This window comes from Macadamia integrifolia, unplaced genomic scaffold (assembly GCF_013358625.1).
Source record: "Macadamia integrifolia cultivar HAES 741 unplaced genomic scaffold, SCU_Mint_v3 scaffold1973, whole genome shotgun sequence".
Lineage (NCBI taxonomy): Eukaryota > Viridiplantae > Streptophyta > Magnoliopsida > Proteales > Proteaceae > Macadamia > Macadamia integrifolia.
The window spans coordinates 79569-101869 of record NW_024868444.1 but is presented as its reverse complement, the minus strand read 5'-3'; the positions used below and the strand labels follow the sequence as shown (position 1 = coordinate 101869).

Here is a 22301-nt window from a genome sequence, read left to right as displayed (position 1 = left end):
TGGAATAAGGTGGCTTCACAATAAGTGGTCCATATTCCACATAACATGGGTGATCATGTGGAGAGAGCTTACAGCCTCAAAGGTTCTTTTATTTCGTTTGATGAAATTTATGGCCGCAATGATTAAATAAAGATAGTCCTCAATATGTACCTTCTTATCATAGACAAACTGTCATTCAATTAGGATTACTACTGCTTATCAGAATTCATAAGATGCAGACTTGATATTAGCCCCTTTAGATGGATAGGATCACCTCAATAAATTGGATTGAATAATAGGGCGCCTTGTCGTCTAGGTGCCTATACTGGTAAAAGTTCCCACAGGACACAGAAGTGGTGACACTAATCGTCTTCACCTGGATTACTTTCTCAAATCTTCTTAAAAGGGCTGGAAGTTGGTGCAACCATGCAAGCCCTGCTCTTGCAGGGTCCCTAGTCTCTAATCTTTGGCATCCACAAAATGGCATTCGCAAACTTGAACGTCTAAACACTAGAAGTCCAAGATTTTATCATCAAATAAAGCAACATCCCCTACTAACAATAACCATTAATAATAACAATGTTTCTAATATATCAACTATTTTGCCAGGATGCACTGAGCATGATCAGAAACTCTATCTAGCAAAGCTGCCTACAATGAATATGATATACATGCCTGGACTCCATATACAGAGAACAATTCCATCCGCATAATCTCCAACTTGTATAATGTTGAACATATGTTGTCTCCAGCACTCTGAGAATTGAAGTTCAATCTCTCACCATCTATATACCGAATTCAAAATGGTAAAGTCAATAAATCCCATAGTCAACCCAATAGAATTACTACATTAGAAACAAACTATAAATACAAATCCTATTATAATCATTAATTAAAATAAAAATTGCAGCCACTTGTTCCCTTCTTTCTAAGGTTCACATGTACACTTTAAGTGTGATGGAAGTCCGATACTTTCTGTCTGGAACACTGGAAAAGCTGACTACACAACAGAAGTGAGCACAATTTAAATTTTATTCATTGTGATCTTTACATTATATATTGATGATAGATCACATCATCGATTTCAGATGGCCTCACCAGATATTTCAAAAGTCGTGATACATACAAGAATCCATCCAATCAGACGATCCTTAACATCTGCTCAATTCCATAGATTCTATAGAGACGGAACAAAGGAACTTCGGCAATGATCTAAAAACCTTCGTGTGTATCAGATGGTTAGGGTCATCTAATTCTGGAATGTATATGTTTTTTTTTCTAATGTATCTCAAAGACAAAACCTTTCAACGAGCTCCTAGTGCACCAAATGGAATAGAATCAACACTCTTGTATGTGTAAATTGTTATACCATGAAGTTTTCCTGTATATTTCATTAACAAGAATTGAATGAAAGAATACAGGTAAATTAACTGACAATAAATAATGATTCCATTAGAATTTATGGAATATTAAGTACCTTTCCAGTCTGAGGCATACCCATCACCATCTTCATTGTGAAAGAGCCCTCTTAGATACGATTCCTCATCATAAAAAGCAGGTCTTAGACATCCAATAATTGAAAGCCCGTTCGATGGATGCTCCATATCTTCTGAGTATTTGGTATTAACTGCCTACAAGAAAGTGTAAACTCAATATGCAGCGACAGTCGAAAGAAAAGCTCCCAAATCCCACTATTCAGGACGGAATCTGCATCTATGGTTTATTAACAAGATGAATTGAAAATATTGCAGATCAGAGTCTAAATCCAGGCCCAAGAATTGCACCGTACCCACAAATAATCATGTTGCAATCTTCTTTTATACTTTTTCAATGAATGACAAATGCTTCTTGCAAAAGTTGGGGGAAAAGAAAAAAGAAGTCTGCATAATATGCTTTGTCCTTTTTTTTTTTTTTGGGTTGGGGTGGGGGGTGTGTGGGGTTTAAAGGAAAGGTAATTTATTAAAAAAAATGAAAGAATTGGGCCCCAAGGGGAGACAACTACAAGGAAACATCAAAAAATTCTTTTGAGTGTTCTGTGTCCTCATCTCATCTGATAATTTACAGTTATGCAGTAATCTAATAATATGTACATACCGATGTGGATCTGTGTTTGATAACCCGATTCGTATCGCTTATGCGCCCATCCAAGTGTTTCATAACTCAAGCCAAGAGAAGTAGCAAAACAGTAAATATATTGAATCTTATAATAGGGTAAGTGGTAGTTAAGGGACGTGACAAGAATGGAAATAAGAATTATTGTGAAGGGACAAACTAGGAGTCAAAATTAGGATATGGGACAAAGCATACCAAGAGGAAAATGGAGGAGTAGTTCTGGAAATATGAAGTAAGAATTAAAGGAACCCACTTTATGAGGTTGTCTTCAACCTACAGCCAAAACAGGAAGCGGAGAACAGAAACTCATGAAAGTGGAGAACAAATCCTATGCGCACCGACCGAGCCTGCTGTTGAAAGGGAAAGTCAATAATGACTAATGAGGGGATCTCCCTGAATGCGCGCCCACGGAAACCCAGGCATCAATCACACGGAAGTGAAAGAGTTGCTGAATCCAAACCAGATGGTAGAAAAGAAATCAGATTTGATCTCAGATTGTGATCTCATCACAGGGTAAGGTTTCTGGTCTAAGATTCAAGGGCTGGAGTCGCCTATGAGACGGATGCCTTCGCTCAAAACCTTAGCTCAAATAGACTGGCCACAAAGGAGAAGAACCAGTTTCCATGGGCTGCAACCTCCACCCTGAACAGGGTACCAATAACAGTAACAGAGAATAGAAGGGCAGGAAGGGGAAAGAGAGAAGAAGAGGAGGAGAGAGGAGAGAGGAGAGAGGAGAGAGATCACACAAGGGGGAGCGAAGAGGATGGTCACACGACCTGATTCATACCAATCTGACACAACTCAAATAAATTCCATTCTTCAACTATGCCCAACGAATTGGGTTACAAGCCTCTTTATAAGAAGAAAACAAAATAAAGAAATTACCCAATTGAAGTATAGAATAGAAATAGAAATAAAATCTCCTAATTCCTTCCTAAACCCTGGATTAACAAAAAATAAAAACACAATAAAATTCAAATTGGTAATTACCTACTTGTCTAATAACTACCCAAAAATAAAAAGATTAAATATATTTCCCAAATAAAATAAATCCTAACCAATTAAAATATCTTACTGAACCCAAAAACCCAATTGAACCTGGTTCGTCTCAATCTAGATTGCCAGAAGGGTCAATCTGGTTCAGCCACGATTATGCATCAGTGCATCACATACATAGTTATCTTCTTTTCATCTTTCTTGCATTATTGAACAATAAAGAAAAATTAAAATATGTGTACATATATATATATACATATATTGCAACTTGTCCACTAGTTCTACAGTATCTTGACATAAAATATTTATATTTCAAATGTGCTTCTCAAGCTTAAAACACCATCATTTATGCCTTTAGACCTCGTACTTGTCTGTGTCAGGTTTGGAGTCAGTTTAGCCCCCTCCTGCCGGCAATATCTTTGAGCTCTCTTTCTTATATTTACTTTTCAAACATTAAAACCATAATCTGTTATGGGGAGAGTTCCCTAAAAGGCAATGTGGTCCCTGCACCCGCGTGGGGACCAATAGGAGCACACGTGGAAGGATCAACAGCGGCAGGATTTCTGTTTTTCATGGGGTTGGGGCCGTCATTTCGCCTCTTTTTCCCATATTTTATTTATAGAATCTATGTTTTCCCCCTTTCAGATTCTAGATATTATCACATATGAAAGTTGAAAGCAATTCAAATTAGAGAAAATATATTGAAGCAGCGAAACGAATGGCATAAGCTGTAATTGTGTCAATTGACAAAGGAGAGCAAAAAAGTGGGGGAAAAGAGAATGAATCTATTAGAAAATAAAGCAAGGGGAAAGTTCATAAACGTAAAAAAGCATTGCCGATCCAATATCTCTGATCCAACAAAATCCCAAGCCAAGGATGCCCGAGCGGAAGCACATACTGCTTACGCACATTCCACCTACAGATTGGAAACAAAAGGCCCCATTAAACAACCCAGACAAAAGCTTCCTAAGCTCCCAAATAACCGACAAGAACTATAACCAGACCCAACAAGCCCAAGCAAGTTAAGCTAACAATTAGTTTATATTCTCCCTAACTAATTGACCTGGCTAACTTGGCTCATTAGATTTCTAATAGTTTTAACAAAAACCCATCCTTCCAGATGAGACCCCAACCATCAAAAAATCTACATCTATCCCTGATCTCTGCATTATTGAAGAACTTCATTGCATTACCACCTAACTCTTTGATGGGGCTAGGGTCACTATCAGCAAACAAGACTCCCAACCCAACAATAGATTGAATTTACTGCAGGAGACATGTCAACCCTTAACTAACAGCAACAGTGGGGTTTATAACAGCCCTAATAATTAGTTCAGCAACAGGGTTGACACTAGTATTCAAGTCACAAAGCTTAATCACAGTTCCAAGGACAGAATGGACATCAAACCGTAAGGTCACTGGAATGGACACTTGCTGCCCAAATTTTGGAACTAGGAAGAACACTGCCAAACTGATGTAAGCAGTAGATAATAATCCCACTAACCATCGTGTCCACCATTCATTCCTTCGAATCCATATCGGGGCCCAACATAAACCTCCTCAAGTCCAATATTTTCATTTCTGGTGTCTCCCCTGAGGTCCGCGCCTCCCTCTCTGAGCTCTTTGGTATTCCACTTGGGTCTTTGCCTATGAAATACTTGAGTCTTCCCCTGATATCCTCCAGGCTTTCCACCTACCATTGTGCCCTTATGCTGGACAACCTAAGGAAAAGGCTCCAGCTCTGGAAAGGCAAGCTTCTGTCTTTTGTTGGCCGCCTTACCTTGATCAAATCGGTCCTCCAGTCCATGTACCTCTATTGGGCTGGCACCTTTGCCCTTCCTGCTTCCATCATCAAATCCTACGAAGGGCTCCTCTGCTCCTTCCTTTGGAAAGGCTCTGATTCCTCTAAATTTCTAAGACCCCTCAGTTGGGAGAAGGTTTGTCTTCCTAAAACTGAAAGTGGTACTGGGATTAGGAGAAGCAAAACCACCAATTCTGCTGCTATTCTCAAGCTTATCTAAAAGATTGTGTCAAAACACAAAAGCATTTTGGTGGACTGGATTTACTCGGGTTTGCTCAAATCTAACTCCCTCTGGTCTGCCCCTTCCATTCCTGATGCCTCCTGGATCTAGAGAAAGATTCTTGACCACAGACATGTTGCCCTCTCGGCTATTTCATTCGTCATTGGAAATGGCCATTCTATCTCCCTCTAGAATGACCCCTGGCACCCTTCTGGCATCCTTTCTTGTCTCATCACTCCTAGAATGATCTACTCCTCTGGCCTTCCTCCTAATGCCTCTGTCTCTTCTATCCTTTCCCCTTCCGGCTGGTCCCCCCTCCTCCCCACCTCCCCTCCTTGACCTCTGGTCTACCCTTTCCCCCTCCCCCCGAGTTATGGAGGTAGGGAGGACAAATGCATCTAGCTCCCCTCCCCCACTGGAACCTTTTCTTCTGCCTCTGCTTGGTCCTTCATGCGTTCCCCTTCCCCGACAATCCCTTGGCACAAGGTAGTCTGGTTCAAAAACCACATTCCTCGACATAGCTTCACCCTATGGCGAAGTCTAACCAATTGCCTCCCTACCCAATCTTTTCTCATTGACCGTCATATTCCAGTCAACCCAGCTTGCTGCCTCTGTCCTCATGGCAACAAAGATATCCCCCATCTCTTCTTCGCTTGCCCCTTTTCTTCCCACATTTGGAAAACTGTCCTGTCCAAATGTTGGAGGCCCAGAAGACCCATTCTCCCTTTCAATAGGGAATGGAACTGGATTGATACGACATTTTCTGGCTCCACCATTTGTGATTCCATCGGCTAGCTTGCTTTTTGTGCCACCATCAACCACCTTTGGATGGAATGCAACATCCGTAAATGGACCCCCAAATCCCATTCCCCAGATAAGATTTGGAAAGCTGATGTTAAGTCCAAAGCCTCTTCCCTTCAGTCTCGGCTAGTAAAATACTCTTCTAGAAACTCCCATATCATTAATGCTTGGAACCTTCAAGTGGATCTTATCCATCCCTCTTGAGGTCTATCCAGATTCTGGCTCTCCTCTCCCCCTCCCCCCCCCTCCCCGGCGGTTGATGGCCTTTGTTGGTGATTCTTCTTTTGTAACTGCCTTTTCTTTTGTTTTGCTTTAGCTTGGTCTTGAGCCTCACTCTTTTGTTGGCTTTGGCCTCCCCCCCCCCCCCTCCCCTCCCCCTCCCTGTTTCCTCCCCTTGTATAGTTCTTCTTTGGTAATAAATTATTTATTCATCCAAAAAAAATAATCCCACTATGAAACCCTCAAACTCTCAGTTGCAACAGATAACCAGAACTGAGATTACAGACTAGTTCCCAAAATAGTAACTAAACCAGAACCAGCAGTAACAGCCTCAGGCCACCACTGATGGGACTCAGATCAGTGTCAATGGTAGGGGTAAGGGTACCTTGAACACTTCAAAAACTCAGCCACAGATGATGGCTGGATGGCGAGTAATGACATTCAAATAGAAACTCAAACTCAAATATAAAAACTAACAGCCACAGGGATTTCTAGCCAAGGGAAGGACTTGAAATCACTGTCAAATGGAGGCAGGGAGACCGAATACTAAAAGAGGGCCTTCAACTGATGAATGGATGAAGAGACACATTAACTTGAATTTTCTGCCAGAATCTCCATAACTCAGATGCGGAAGAGTATGATTCAACCTCCAATCTTCAGACTTCCTATGGAAATTGATGGAACAGACTATGGAGCATCAACGACATATCACACAGCATTCAAGAGGTGTCTCGATAACCTCAAACAGTAGCAAAGTTGTAGGATATAAATAAAACTGAAGTATGAAAGTAGAGAAGCAAAAGGAAGAAGAAAGATGATCAATGCCTCTCACCTATGACCTCGATCTCTCACCATAACTGAATCTTACAGCAACCAAAGCTTAGCTTCCTTTTTCAATACTCCAAAATTGTGAGGGCTGTAGTGCAGCCCCTACTTTATTAGTTGTACTAAAGATCCTTTAGTCTATATTATGGCTATTCTTTCAATGTCAGAAATTCCTCTGTTTTTTTCTTTCTTAATGCTCTTCAGAAGGTTTCCGGTGTGTGCTGGGAAAGTGGGAATTAGCCTTAAAGGTGTTCCAAGTCCTAGAAGACCATGTGAGGTGTGTACTTGCTTGAGGAAAAGAAGGGAATTTTTGCCACCTTTTTTCTTTGTAATTGTTACAATGGGTTGTAGATAGTGCCCATATGATGGTCCATTTAGGTAATTGTACATCTCCTTTCTTTTTCTTATTGATGATTTTTCTTCTCGGCCCCACCAATGACACAGCAACTTCAGTATCCAGCTTCTTAGAGAACAAATTCCCCTGTCAACCCAAAACTCAATCAGCTACTTCTCCATGCAGGTAACCAATGAAGCACTATAGAACTCACACAGATGACAGCTTCTTCCACCATCCTGTTATGATGGGCAGATTCAATATGACTCAACCAAGAATTAGGAGATTTTGCAGGGTGTGGGAGAAGCAGATATGGAAGTAGTATACACTAACCGGTGTTTAGTCAATTAACTGAAAGATATTCCTAACCCAAACAGTTGAGAAGAGCTCAACTAAAATCAGCAACTTATTGTACATTAAAAAATTAATAATAAAATAAAATAAAAAAATAGAAACCACCAATAATCACCTTTGTCAAACACTTTGCAAAATGCAAAGGATGAACCCCATAATTAATATCCAGCATCCCCCAATCAACCAGAATATCCAATGCTTCAGGATCCATAGTCTGTATGAAAAAACAAAATTACATGTGATATATGTAACTTGGGAATCGCAGCATATTGAGTGCAAAGAAAAGAAAAGAAAAGAAAAAAAAAAGGTTTTTCGTACAGCACGTTCAAGAAGCCTTCCCTTTACTATCCACCTTAAGGTGTCATGTGGGGGGTTCAGCAATTCCAACTGCTAATACATAGGCAATGGTACAGATTGGGCTTTGGTCAAATCTCAGAGCCAAATACAATCATTTACACTCCCATACATTGGCATTCTGTAATTTGAGCTGTCCATTTTTTAACCATTTTTTTTTTCAGAAGTTCATTTCTCTACCAGCTTTTCAAAACTTTAATTTGCTTCTTAGCCAACACTCAATAAATAAACAGAAGCAGAAAAAGAAAGAAAGTAGTCCAGGAACAAGCAGTTACTAGCCTCAAAATGATCATCATTGAAAGGGAGACCAGCAACACTGCCTGCGTTTGAAATGTTGTTATAGTTACCATCTGCCCTTCTGCTCATATACATTGAGATATCCATCCCAATCAAAACATTCTGAAAGAAATGCAACCAGAAAGACAAAAAATTTAGCATTTGCAGTTACACAAGTTGAAATTTTACTAGCAGAATTTTCATGTACATGCAAAATAAAGATTTTTGTATTTGATTCACAAATATAGCCAACTTGTGTCAACTAGGAAAATCATTTTTTACTCACAATTGCTAGTGTGGATTATCAGCCAAAAATCACGTTTATAGGTAAGAAAGGGTGAATTATCAATCCTGAAGAAGCCTAAGTCCACGGTGAGATGAGATCTGCTTCACTATCAAAGGAGAATAGTATTACAGCCGCTTGTCCTCACACCTCTCTCAGATTGATCACAGAGAAAGAACCCTCTCTACAAATTTATAGTGAAAATCTATACAGGCAGTTTATCGAAATACCCATATAGCTCTAAAAAAAATTTTCTTGGGGCCTCGCCAGTTCGTCGAAGCTCCACTAATGAAGATAAACACGCAAGGTTGGACGATTCCTCCAAGCCTCTTAATGGCCCTTCAGAATCAACCCACAAATGCAAGAGATGGAATACAGGACATCTACTCAACACAATACAACAATAAAGACAAACACTTTTAATACAGAAACATGCATCCAAATAAAGCAATACGACACAGAGCTTCTAGACTAAATTCAGAAGGAAGAGAAAGTATTTCTCACCACAGGATTAATTGCACTGGGATCTTGAAATATGTTTTCATCATCAAAAATTTCAAAAAATAGATCTGGAAAAATCAAAAGACTAAAAGTCGTGAAAGGGAAATATTGGGTATATACATAAGCATAAGAGTCCAATTATCCAAAAAAAAAAAAAAATAATAATAATAATAATAATAATAATCAAATGGAAAGTTGCTAACCTCCATAATCATCGATAATATAATGAAATTCAGCCCATGAAATTTGTTCATGTGGTTCGCAATGTACCATCCCAGGGAATACCAACAAGGCACTGCTGTTAGCCTATGAAAGAAGAAAATACTCAAACTACAGAAGAAAAGAAATTGAGCATATTTTCATATGAATTGATATAATTAACAAACTATTTCATATCAAAGATTTATGTCTTATCATATTTGTTCAGAGTCTATTGGCTAAAGCATGCGGGGACATTCTGAGCCAACAGCAAGACCCTATTCACTTATTCAGCTATGTACCAGAGAAGTTATCTGAATACTTGTCTGAGCAAATATACAGGTCAACATCAGTTCAAGAGGTCATGAGAGTCTTACACGTTGCAATTTAGGTGGCAGCTAAGCAGTTTTAAATGTTTACAACCTCATGGAAAGTTTCAGCCTGATAAACCGAATTTGCCACATTGTCAAGATTCCCTTTTCTGGTCATTGAAAATTCAAACTTCAGTGGCTAACAGTATTAGGGAAGGACTCCAACACCAGCATATCAAAAGAATATAGAACTAACATAGAATTCAAATTGTTTATTTTTCTTACATTGAGACGAATAATTAGGAAAACATGAAGATAAAAAGGTAGTTAGAACTTCAGGTTGAGGAAAATAGCCTTTTTCCATTTTTTTAGGGTAAATTACACCAGGGTTACCTATCGTTCAGAGAAAACTGGGATACCTCACATTTGATTTATTATGTTTGAGGTACCTCAAATTTCACAAATATTATATCTTGGATACCTAATATTTCATAGATGTTAGGGATTAACTTTTTTTTTTTTTTTCATATTTCCAATTTTTCCCATAAAATGTTTGATTATTTCGTATTCATCTCCGGATATGCCACAACTACCCGCAGTGAGGAAAGATGTACTGATGTAGAGTGTGCTAGGGGAGAAAGAGAGTGGATCAGACACAGTAGGGAAGACAGAGAGAGAGAGAGTGTGGGTGTTATAGGAGGGTGATGCGAAACCAGGTTTCTGACATCAGAATCGGTTCACTTATGGACCCATTCAATAGTGAAATAGCCAAATATCAAGAATAATGGCAATTCTGTAAATAATTTGAAGTTTATAATAAAGGAAGGCAATCTGGTAAATAGATGATAACTTGAACATAAGAGGAAATATCAAAGGGGAAAGCAACCTATAAGATGGGGAGGGGTAGACTTGGAACTAAGAAATAAAATAGGACAATTGAGAATAAGAGAAGAAGAGAAGGGTATTAAAAGAAATTAAGACAAAGAAAGCAAAACCCCTTACTTTATGAGGTTGTCTTCAACCTCATGACACAACAGTTGCCCAGCAGCAAAAGAGAAAGCTTTCGGTGGTGAGAACTTCCTCCAGGTTCATCAATTCTGCCTAAAATCTTCGACGAAGCTTGGTCACTTTCTGGCCTCTTGATACCAACAGGAAAATACTTCAAACAGCAAGCAAAGATGAGCAGTGGCCCCTGCTATTCAGATCTGGCGGTAGATAGGGTTTCAGTCTTGTTGCAGGTCTTGTTTCTCATCACAGGGGATAGGTTTCAGATCAAGGACTCAAGCGTTTGAGTCGCCTATAGGTAGAGATCCCTCGACCAAAGCCTCAGTCCAAGCAACTCAAGAGTAAGGGAGATCGATCCACTTGTTTGGTGCTGCAACTATCACCCAGAACAGAGAAAAAGAACAGGGTAAACAAGGAAGGAAGGGAAAGGAAAAGAAGAGAAGGTCAGTGAAGGGGAAGGAGAGCATTCACGACAGCCATGTCTAACCCAAAATACTCTTTCAATTTCAATCAATTCTCCAAATATAGTCTCCATAATCGTTTTACAGCAATTTAAAGAGGAACCCATTACATAAAATTGGAAAGCAATATAAACATAGAAACTAATCTAAAATAGAAGCTATCCTAAATTACAATTGAAATCTGAGATTAAATCTCCCTACTAACTTGACCACACCCTACACTAACAATAAAGGAAACAAATCAAAGTAATAAATTATTCCCAAATCATCCCACGCCTAAATACATCAGAGGGAGTAGAGAGTGGGCCAAGGTTGTGGGAGGGGTGGAGGGGGTTGCGGGAGGGAGAAAAGGGAGGAGGAAAACATTTCTCAGGCTCTCCAAAACTTGGATGCAACATCTTCTGCACATCTCTCTCAACTCGACTCAGCCTTATCCCAACTAAATGGGGTCAGCTACATGGATCCTTACCCTCCAATCAGCTTTATTCAAAGTCATAATTGTTACACGGCCTAAGCTCTGTATGTCTTTCCTTAAGACTTCTCCCAATCAATTTAGGTCTAACCCTGGCTCCTTCAATCTGAATCAAATAACTCCCCCGGCCTCTGTTGTACATAGTTATGCCACCTCAAATGACTTTCTCGCAACTTATCATATATCGGAGCTATTCCCAAATCAGATTTAATTTGTTCATTCCTTATTTTATCTTTCCCAGTTTTACCATACATCCTCATCTCAACTACACTAAGTTTATCTATATGATGTTTCTTAACTGCCCAACGTTCCGCACCATACATCAAAGCTGGTTTTATGATTGTCTTATAAAACTTTCCTTTTAGTTTTAAACGAATACATTGATCACACAACACTCTGGAAGCACCTCTCCACTTCATCCACCCTATTTTAATTCCCTTTATAATATCATCCTCTATTTCTCCTTTATTTATGATTGAGCCTAAAAAATGGCGTACCCAGTGCACGAAGCTCCCGCTGGGGGTCATAATTTATGATTGAGCCAAGATACCTAAAATAATCACTCCGCGCAATGTCCCTCTAAACCAACAGGCAAATAGAGATCTGCCAGGAGAGTTCCAGCAAGCCTTCTCAAGTCAGTACTGTTGCAGATACGATAAACAGTAATAATTCCAGGTAAGAACTTGAGTATGATCGCAAATCCAATCAGTTATTTGGAGAGAGAACCTTGTTTGGTTGTGGAGGAAACAGCAAGAGATGCAGAGAGAATTTCAGAGGGGGGAAGGAAGAACAGAGACAAGTTACATCGATATAAAGAAAACTAACTAGCATAAAAATAGAAACAGTCATCGTTTCACCCAAGCAAACATTCATTCATTCCATTCAATTTTAAAACTTCAAATCTGAAATCTCCATCAAGTTACATCGATATAAAGAAAACTAACTAGCATAAAAATAGAAACCAAATAAATTGGAAACTCAGTATTGACCTATTTCTAAATATAAAGAGAAAGAAATCAAATCAAATCAAAAGGTAGTCTTAAACCCAATGCCCCACTACGTCACTATTGTCTGCAGAATCACACTTCATATTATATTCCCTTTTGGCTCCAAACTTGATTTTGGGCCAAGTTCCATGGAAGCCACATAAAATTCTTCGGTTGAACACAAGCCACCATAATAGAAATAGCAATCTCACAAAATAAGAAACAGAGAGCACTAGTCTCTGTATTCTCTCCACACATGACACATCTGTTTGCATGTTGGGAAGCCCTCTTTTTTTAAAGGCAATAACTCACCAAAGTCTCTACTGTGGACAAGCAGTCACCCAAATGTTTGGCATATAAGTAATCATTTTGTTTCCTAGCATCAGAAATCCATAGTAGGATTTCAAAGAAGATCACGTGCTCCATCTTTCCAATCTCTTGATCTGGGCTGTATATTGTCTACCTGTACAGGTTCTCAAGGAATCATATACTCCTCAATCTCTAGGAAAACGGGTTCAATATCCCATATCTAGCAAATATTCATTTATTGACTGTGATCTTTGGTATTGTTAATAATCCTTATAATCAAACAGGCACAAAACTGAGTTTAATAAAAGTAGATTTACTGTTATTGGTTTTTTTAGTTTGATGAGTGTTAGAATAAGGATTAGTGTGCCGCAGGGGCACATTGGGGTTTTCCCCCCTCCACCAACCCTAATTAGAGTGTGGTGGCTGGATGGGGGGTATAACTGTAAATGCTTTATTTATTCTGTTTCGTACTCCTATCATGACTCTATCATGATAGTCATGACTCCTATCATGACTCTAGCCCTTTCTCTTTCTATTCCCCATAGGTATGAATGAGGCTTTAGCTGCTCCTTCAGGAAATGCAGCTTTGGGATCCCTCGTTTCGATGACTGATACGGTGGAAAAAACTTCTGGTTCGGTAGAAACTAGATATAGTTTATTCCAAATCTTAAGTCAAATCTTAAAAAGTAGATGCTGGAAGCATCAAAATTAGTATACATATCATGGTTCAAGAACTCGGTCACAAATTTCGACCGTATCCCCAAGGGTCGAAACAATGTCCTATGACTTTTAAAAATCACAGGTTTCAACCATGTTTCGATGAAATTTCCCATGTTTCAACCAAAACATGGGAAATTTCGACCAAACCAATTGGTTCGACTTGAACTAGCTCCTATATAAGTTAGTTTGAAAAGAAACCCAAGCCTTCTTTAGCAGAATTTGACTCTCTTCTTAGTTTTTTCTCCTAAGAGTGGGAAACTTGGGGAAACAGTGGAGATTTCCACTTTTTGCCTAACAAAATTGAATTTACAGGTGGTTCTTGCTTCATCTACATAAAAAAGACAACTTGGATCAAAAAGGTAAGTCCAAACTTCCCTAAAAATCTTTTTTTTTTTTAGAGAATATACTTGTCAATAGAGTACAATTATGTAAATTTTTTATACGTTACTTAGGAGGATCCAATCTACGCATTCACGGTGGCCAAATTTTTTTTTCATGTTAATGCTTTTTTTTTCCTGTTTTTGAAAATGCATTTACCTATAACATATTTCAGTCAACAACTCAGCGTAATGATTACCGAACCATTGGTTCACGACACAAGTATGACTTTATATATTTTTTTTATGAAACTAATGATGTGAATGTGTTAGAAATGTCTAAAATAGGATGTACACAAAAAATATGGAAAAAATACACTGTTTGGGGGTCGAAACCTAAGCTTCCACCAAACCGGGAAAATTCCCTGTTTTCCTAAAAATTTCCCAAGTTTTGACTGAAATTTCGGTCTCCCCAAGGGTCGAAACCCGATACCTTAAGCCTTGATACACATATGCATATGCATGCAAATCCAACGAAGGATCATATGGCACTAGAAAAAGGATAGTTTCTAGAGCAAGAGGGGACTTTCTTTATTCCCAGGTTGGGGGGTCTAAAACCAGAAGAATAGAAGCCCTTGATCCATGAGAAGGTGATTCACAATATTTATAACTATAAAGAAAAGCCCTATGCTTTATTAGCACAATGCTGCTATATAGGGCTCAAATAAGCAAGCGATATTGCGAACAGCAGCCCCTTCCCGGATTTCATCTCCTAGCGCACCATCAGACTTCTCCTCCTAGTGCGCCTACGCTAAAGGAGGCAATAGCGCACATACTACTCCACTAGTCCTACTGTCCTTCCACATACCTTTCCACACCCCAATCCTCCTTCCCTTCCTTCCCCTCCCACCGCCCTTCTTTAGGCTGACAGGCCCTACAATGCACTCACAATCTATGGATCAAGGGCTGGATCGGCACACGCACCACCACCATCTCAATTAGAAACAGGATTTCATCACTCAACACACTAACCAAATCAAGAAACTGATTCAGAAACATCAACACACGAAAGCCAAATAATGAGCACCGACACCAGGGTCTAGACCCCCTTTTGAAGGGAAATCTCAACCAGAGACAGCGAGGTGATGAACCGTAAGGGGTATCCCTACTTCAGTCAACCAGATAGATTTTAAGCAATGTCTGCCCAGGGAGCTCACGAAAAGTGCCTCTGATGAACAACCGTGTGGGCTGCGAAACTTTGGTTTGCGGGCTATAGTATAGATATAGGTTCTTGGCTGAATAAAAAAACCATGATTTTATATTATAAATAGGGGACTTGTGTGATCAGTTAAAGATACACAAGCATTCTCCCATTCTTTCTGTTAACGTGGTATCAGAGCCTAATTTCTTATCTAGGTTTTCAGTTTCTAAGCAGACCTTCACCTTCCCTTCCATTACCTTTGTTAGCCTCCATCTTATCCTACCTTTATCCCATTAACCTACCATAGGGCAGCATTAATGAGGCGATTCCTATGCATCTAGTGGCTGTCCTATACCCCACCTCATGAACTAAAACATCAAAAACCGTTGCAAGAAAATTTAGGTGCTTCACCCTTAATATTTTTTATTCTTCTATTTTATGGAGTGTGGTCTCTTCCTCTTTAAGGAACACATCTCTATCTCTTGAAGATCAAATATAGCTACCTAGAAGGACTCATCATTGTCCATGAGATCAAGATCTACACAATTTGATTTGTGAAAAAAAAAAAAAAAGGAGTTTCCCTCTAAAACCCTAACAAAATCGATTTTGAGACTCCCTTCTCAAAATTGGCTGAATTTTTTTAGGAGATCGTCATCACTATTACAGAGGAGATCGACCAGACTTGTGGCCCCATCTACCAAATCTTTGTATCAAATCTCCCACCTTCTTCGATAATTAGGGTTTTCTCCCAAAATCCCAAAACCCTAGTTTGCTTATCTCAACAATTCTTCATCAAGCCTGATATTATTTGGGGTACGTCACTACCCTTACTGGGCAATTCAATCCAAGTATAGACACTTTCTGACTGTTGATTTTGAAGATCTGGTATTTCTCTTTCTCATTGTCGATTTTTTACTAGTTCAATTGTGACGCCCAGACCCCATTAACTTTGGCACAACATTGTCCTCTTCAGCCCATGAGCCTCAAGGCTTTAAAATGTGTTGTTCCATGTTATGGATGCTAGAGGTTATTAACTAGCCCATTAACCTCTCCCCTAGGCGATGTGGGACTAAAGTTTACACACCCTCACCAATCTCCCTAACCCCCTGGTACTTGTCGTATTCTTGGTAGGGACACCTCACTAATCTCCCAGGAAGATCCAGGACTTGCCGTATTCTTGGTTGTCACATCAATTATGTCTGAAGTAACTATTGTGACCTCTGTGTCTGATGGACAAAGTCGCAATGATTGCATGCCTTTTGGGACTAGCTCTGTGAAATTTGACGGAACTAATTAGCTCGTCTAGTCCAAATCTACATATCTTACCATTGCTAGTAGAGGTCTCACTGGACAAATTACAGGGAAATTGAAGAAATCCTTTGATGAGGGTACCCCTCAGGATAAATGGGTCACTAATAACTCCTTGGTAATGTCTTACTCGATTGATTCTATTCATCAAGCTATTACTCGAGGATTTTTGCTATTAGATATTGCTTCTCAGATTTAAGTATTGCCAAGGAAACTTATGGGCAACTAGGGAATGATGCTCAGGTATTTGAACTTCACAAGATGGTTCATACCACTACCCAGCAGGAACTCTCTCTGTGTCCAAATATTATGTAGAACTTCGAGCTCTATGGTATGAACTGAACCATTATGCAGATTATTAACCCAAAAATGCTTAAGACAGTACTGCTTACACCAAACGTGTGGACAAAATTAAGGTGTATGATTTCTTGGCAGGCTTAAATGTCGAGTATATTCAAATTCGTGTTCAGATACTTAGCAAATCTCCCTTCCCCACTCTGGAACAATCCTTTGCTATGGTTTATTCGGAGGAATGTCGCCGTATCTCAATGCTACATACTCCTACCTGAAAAATCATCTCTACAGAGATTGTTAAATGTGAACACTGCCACAAACCATACCACACCAAGGCCAACTGTTGGAAGCTCCATGGAAATACTTGCTGATTTTGAGGCAAAGCGTGCTCAGGGTCAATTCAAACTAAATCCCATCAAGCTCAGACTGTGGACATTCCCACTGCAACTGATATTGGACTCTCCCAAGAGGAATTCCAAGCTTTCAAACGTATGCTTAAGGTTTCCAATTCTTCTACTCCTGCCAATTCAATCCCTTCAAGTTCCAATTTTGCTCACCCATGTATTTTATTTGGTGGTCATTGTGCATCAGCCATCTCTACTCCCTAGATAATTGACTCCGGTGCCACTGATCACATGACCGGTTCCTCCAGTTTATTTCACAAGTATTCACCCACCTCAGGCAGAGATAAAGTTAGGGCAGCAAATGGCACCCTATCATCTGTCTCCGAAAAGGGTTCTATCAAGTGTTCTCCTTCTATACCTCTGTCTTTAGTTTTACATATCAATAATTTTACTACTAATTTGCTATCCATTAGTAGTCTTACTAAGGACCTAAACTGTAAAGTAACATTTTTTCTTTCCCATTGCATTTTCCAGGGTAAGGTGCAGATGGTCCTTAGTTGCTTGATGATGGTTCTCCCTACTGCTACAGCATCAACAACTCCTCAGCTACACTCTGCTTCTTCTGAATTGACTTAGTGGCACTGTCGTTTGGGACACCCACCAATTGGGACCTTATCTCTTTTATCTCTGTATTTAGTTAAATCATGTACTAGGGATGAACTCTTTTTTTAGGCCTATACTCTGGCTAAAAAAACTCATTTCAATTATTTACCTTTAAATAAAAGAATCTGATGTAGCAGCGTTCCGATGTCCGATGGATCGACCCAAACCTGCTCCAGAACCCAAACCAAGACCCATATCCAATTTGGGTTCCAAATTACTAATTTGGATTCAAGATTAATAGAATACTCTAGGATTATATTTTTATTTGAGAATATTTGTTTCCTATTTGAGTCCTTGGTTGTTTCTTTATTTTGTTTGCCTAGGCGTAAGAGATTTTATTTCTTAGTCTTTAACTTTAATTAGAAAGTTTTAATTTTATTTTATTATAAATTAGACATGTAATTCATGGGAAGAAATTAATTGATTAATGAAGAAAAATTGATTTGAGTAGTGCATGCGTGGCTGCCTCTACCCCCCGTCCCCTTCTTCTCTTTCTCTCCTCCTCATCCGCGAGAATCCCCTTCCCCCTTCTGCTGTGCGATAACTCCCCCTGCCCCCTTCTTCTCTTTCTTCCTCCTTTCCCTTCCTTCTTCACGGTTCTGTTTCCTTTTCCCTGTTTCTGGGCAGTAACAGCAGCCCTGATTGTTGAAGTTAATCTCCATTGATAGCCCTCATATGAGGCTGAGATTTAGGGCATAAGAACCCCTATCCCAGGCGACCTGAGCCCTAGTACCTCAGCTCCAAAGACCCTTCCTGTGGTGAGGAGCAAAACCTGCAACTGGGTTCCAGCAACATCTATAGCCAACTCCAGTTTCCAGAATTTCCCACATCATTCCAATCTGCTGATCTTAGCAGCTCCCTGGTGGGTTTGGTAGACCTCCTCCTTGAGATCCTTCGCCTAGAATTTTAGGCTCAACAGACAAACATTAAAGGAGATCTCCGCACCTAAGTCTGGCTGGTCTTTCCGCCATGGTTTGTGAAGAAAGGAAGAAGAAGACTCTTCTCTCCTCACGGTTCTTATAAGTTTTAAAGCCTTCCCTCTTGTCATAGTTATTTTATTGTTGATTTCCCCTATTGCCCATCTCTTTAATTCCCTTTTGTCTTGTTTATCTCTTGGGCTTAAGGTATTTCTGTCTTTGTTCCTTTGTCCTTTAGTGTTTTGTCTTTTGTGGCAGTCTCCTTTTCCACTCCAGATGAATACCCTACCTTTAACCCTTTATTTACACCCTGCCACTAAGTATTTGGCATCCCAAGGTTCCCTTCATACGTTACTCTCCTCTTCTAAAGCCCTTCTTTTGTTTTACCTCCCATATTAATGACCCTCTCTATCTCCTTTCATTACAACCTGCCATTGAGTCTTCCCCCTTCCTAGTTTACCCTAAGCAATAAATCTAAACCCTCTCATAACCTTTGTCCTTTTAATTACCAAATTACCACTGTTTCTAGTCTTTGGCTCCTAAGCTTTTAAGTGGGCCCACACCCATCCCAGTTTGGTCCTTTTGGGGCACACCGGCCCCGCATTAGAATCTCTTCTATTTTTCATTTGGTTCACTCTGATGTTTGGGGTCCATCTCGTCGGACATCTATTTCCGGGAAAAGGTGGTTCGTGTCCTTTATTGAGTGTCACTCTAGAACTACTTGGATTTACGTGATGCAGCACAAAAGTGAAGTGTTCGGTTGTTTTCAGCGGTTCCATAAAATAATTTAGACTCAGTTCAATGCAACTCTGAAAATTCTGCGTACTAATAATGGAAAAGAGTACATGGAGGGTCAGTTTCAAAAATACCTAGATGATCACGGGATTCTTCATCAGACAAGCTGTATTGACACTCCTGATCAAAATGGGGTGGTTGAATGCAAAAATAGGCACTTGCTGGATATTGCTCGATCCATGATGTTTGCTAGACAGGTTCCATCTCAGTACTGGAGTGATTTTTCATCACAGCAGCCTACCTAATCAATCATATGCCAACTCGTGTCCTCAACTCTCGAACACCTGTTGAGGTTCTTCAAGGGACTACATCCTTCCTGGTTCCTCCAAAGACTTTTGGGTGCATCTGCTATGCTAGGGATCATCATCCACCAGGAAAATTTGGAACCTCGAAGTATAAAGCGTATCTTTCTAGGTTACTCTCCTACACAGAAAGGATACAAGTGTTACAATCCTCTTACCAGGCGTACAATGATAACAAAGGATGTTGTGTTTCATGAATATGTTGGTTACTACTCCTCGTCACCTCTTCAAGGGGAGTTTGGAGTTACTAGTGAAGAAGAGATGACTCTGAATCTGCTTGCTCCACCAGTATACCCATCATCATCACCTCAGGATCCTTATGCTCCACAACATAGTGAAGGGGCAGAACATATCGTTCCAACTTAGGGGGAGATGACTCCAGTTCAGAGAACCATTAGTGAATTCTAGAGATAAATTGACGACTCCAACCTTCAAGTTTATAGTAGGGGACACACCAGAAATAAGCAACTTCAGACCATTACCGCTACTATAGCACCTTTACACATCCCTTCGCCAGCCCTGGATCTAGAACCGACTGAGCCTCATACTTAAGGTATAATCTCTCCTTCTGATCAACTTATTGCCCTCAGAAAAGGCACTAGTGTACTCAACACCCTATATCACATATTGTTTCATATGATTCCCTTTCTCCCTCCTATTGTGTCTGTGTGTCTTCTCTTTCATCTACTTATGTCCCTGAAAATTGGCAGAAAGTTTTTATAGGAAAAAAAATAGAAGGCAACAATGGAGGAAGAAATGGATGCCTTCAAAAGGAATGCTACATGGGAACTTATGACCCTTCCACCTAAGAAGAGACCTATTGGTTGCAAGTGGGTGTTTGTGGTAAAACAGAAGATCGATGGTTCTGTTGACAGATATAAGTCAAGGCTTGTGGCTAAAGGGTTCACTCAAACTTATAGAATCGACTACCAGGAGACATTTGCACCAGTTGCCAAGTTGACCTCTGAGCGAGTGTTACTCTCATGTGCTGTGAACCTAGGACGGGAACTCCTACAACTTGATGTAAAGAATGCTTTCCTCCATGGAGAGCTCGATGAGGAAGTTTATATAGAAATTCCACCAGGTTTCTCCAGCACAAGAACTCAAGGTAAGGCCTGTAAGTTGAAATGTGTTGTCTATGGTTTGAAGTAGTCACCTAGAGCATGGTTTGGAAGATTTCACAAGGCTATGACATATGAGGGTTGTAAGCAGAGTAATGTTGACCACACAATGTTTATAAAGAGGTCTAGCGAAAAAGTTACTATACTCATTGCCTATGTGGATGACATCATGGTAACAGGAATGATAGCACTGAGATTAATCATCTCAAGGGTTTTCTGGGCAAAGAATTTGAGATAAAGGATCTTGGAAAGTTAGGTAATTTCTTAGAATTGAAGTTGTCAGGTCCTCAAAAGGCATCTTTCTCTCTCAAAGGAAGTAAATCTTTGATCTGCTGTCTGAGACAGGTATGTTGGGTTGTCATCCTTCTGATATTCCTATGGAAGCCAGCAAGGATTAAAGTATCGGTATCGATCGCCGTATTGGTCAGCCAAAATTAAGATACATATCGGAGGGTATCGTCGTATCAAAGATACGCTAAGATACGCTAAAGATACGCACATAAATGGATAGGAAACACTTTTTTATACACTTTTTGATGCAGATTAATTACCAAAATAGACTTGTTTTATTAGGAATAAGCTTAGGGTTGGGTTCCATGCATATTGGGCCTTTGATCCTATGTGTTTTGAGTGTAATAGACCACTTTTATGGGTCTAAAAGGGAGGGTCTAAGATTGAATATGGGATTCAGTGATTTGTTTCCTTTTTCTTTAGTTTCCTTTATAGATGGGGTTATTTAGTTTCTAATTTCAGTACCTAAATTAGTTTCTAATTTCAAGTCATTGTTAGTTTCTAATTTCTGTCTAGACTAGTTTCTATTTTCATTAGATTCTAATTTCAGTTTTTAGTAACTATTGTATTAGGAGAATATTTAGTTTCCTTTTTGAGGAACCTTCTATTTTGTAATTCCCTTCCCCATTAACATTATAAATAAAGAAGAGGAGGCTCCTAAAAGCCTAGAATGATTTTGATAAAAAATAATAGTTGTTGCTATTGTCTTCTTCATGAAGAGTTGTCTTGTGTTTGATCAAGGCTGATGGAATTGGTGTTTGATCCAATTGACTCTTTGCGGTGTGAAGCCCAAGAGGTTCTTTTCAAGTGTTTTTTTTTCTTCTTATTGTTACTATTCTTCTTCAGCCATCTCAGGTAAGTAATCTGAATTTTTCTGCAGAAATTTCTGGGTTAAACTCTCTGTTTCCTATTCTGTCAACCTAGTCTATTTGGAGTTCTGGCCACCCGATGGCTTTGAGTTTCTGGTCGAGTGTTACCCTTGTTGTATGGAAGACTCGATCCAATTTTTAGAGTAATCTGACCAGGGGATTGTCTGATATATTAAATCTTTCAAATCTGGTCGATCTCTGTTCTAACTCACTTCTGTCCAGAATTCTGGTTCGATTGTTCCAGCTGTTGATGTATTAAAATTGGTAGTTGTTGTTCATGGTTCAGCCTCTGTTATTGGACTACTAAGCCTCTGTTTTTCCTGGTCTCTATTCAGCTACAGAAATTCTGAAACACTGAGATC

The 22301-nt window shown here is 39.5% G+C and overlaps 1 protein-coding gene across 1 annotated transcript in view; it reads right to left on the bottom strand.

Annotated features, from left to right (window-relative positions):
* Nucleotides 1-654: 654 nt before the first annotated feature.
* LOC122065324 (uncharacterized protein At3g49140-like) overlaps nucleotides 655-22301 on the bottom strand; it is a gene marked incomplete at its 3' end in the record, with an annotated part of 35942 nt that continues 14295 nt past the window's right edge. The window contains 6 exon segments of the mRNA XM_042629110.1: nucleotides 655-764; nucleotides 1457-1610; nucleotides 7757-7855; nucleotides 8275-8394; nucleotides 9059-9123; nucleotides 9259-9361. Of these exon segments, the coding sequence (XP_042485044.1) occupies nucleotides 655-764; nucleotides 1457-1610; nucleotides 7757-7855; nucleotides 8275-8394; nucleotides 9059-9123; nucleotides 9259-9361 (651 nt within the window).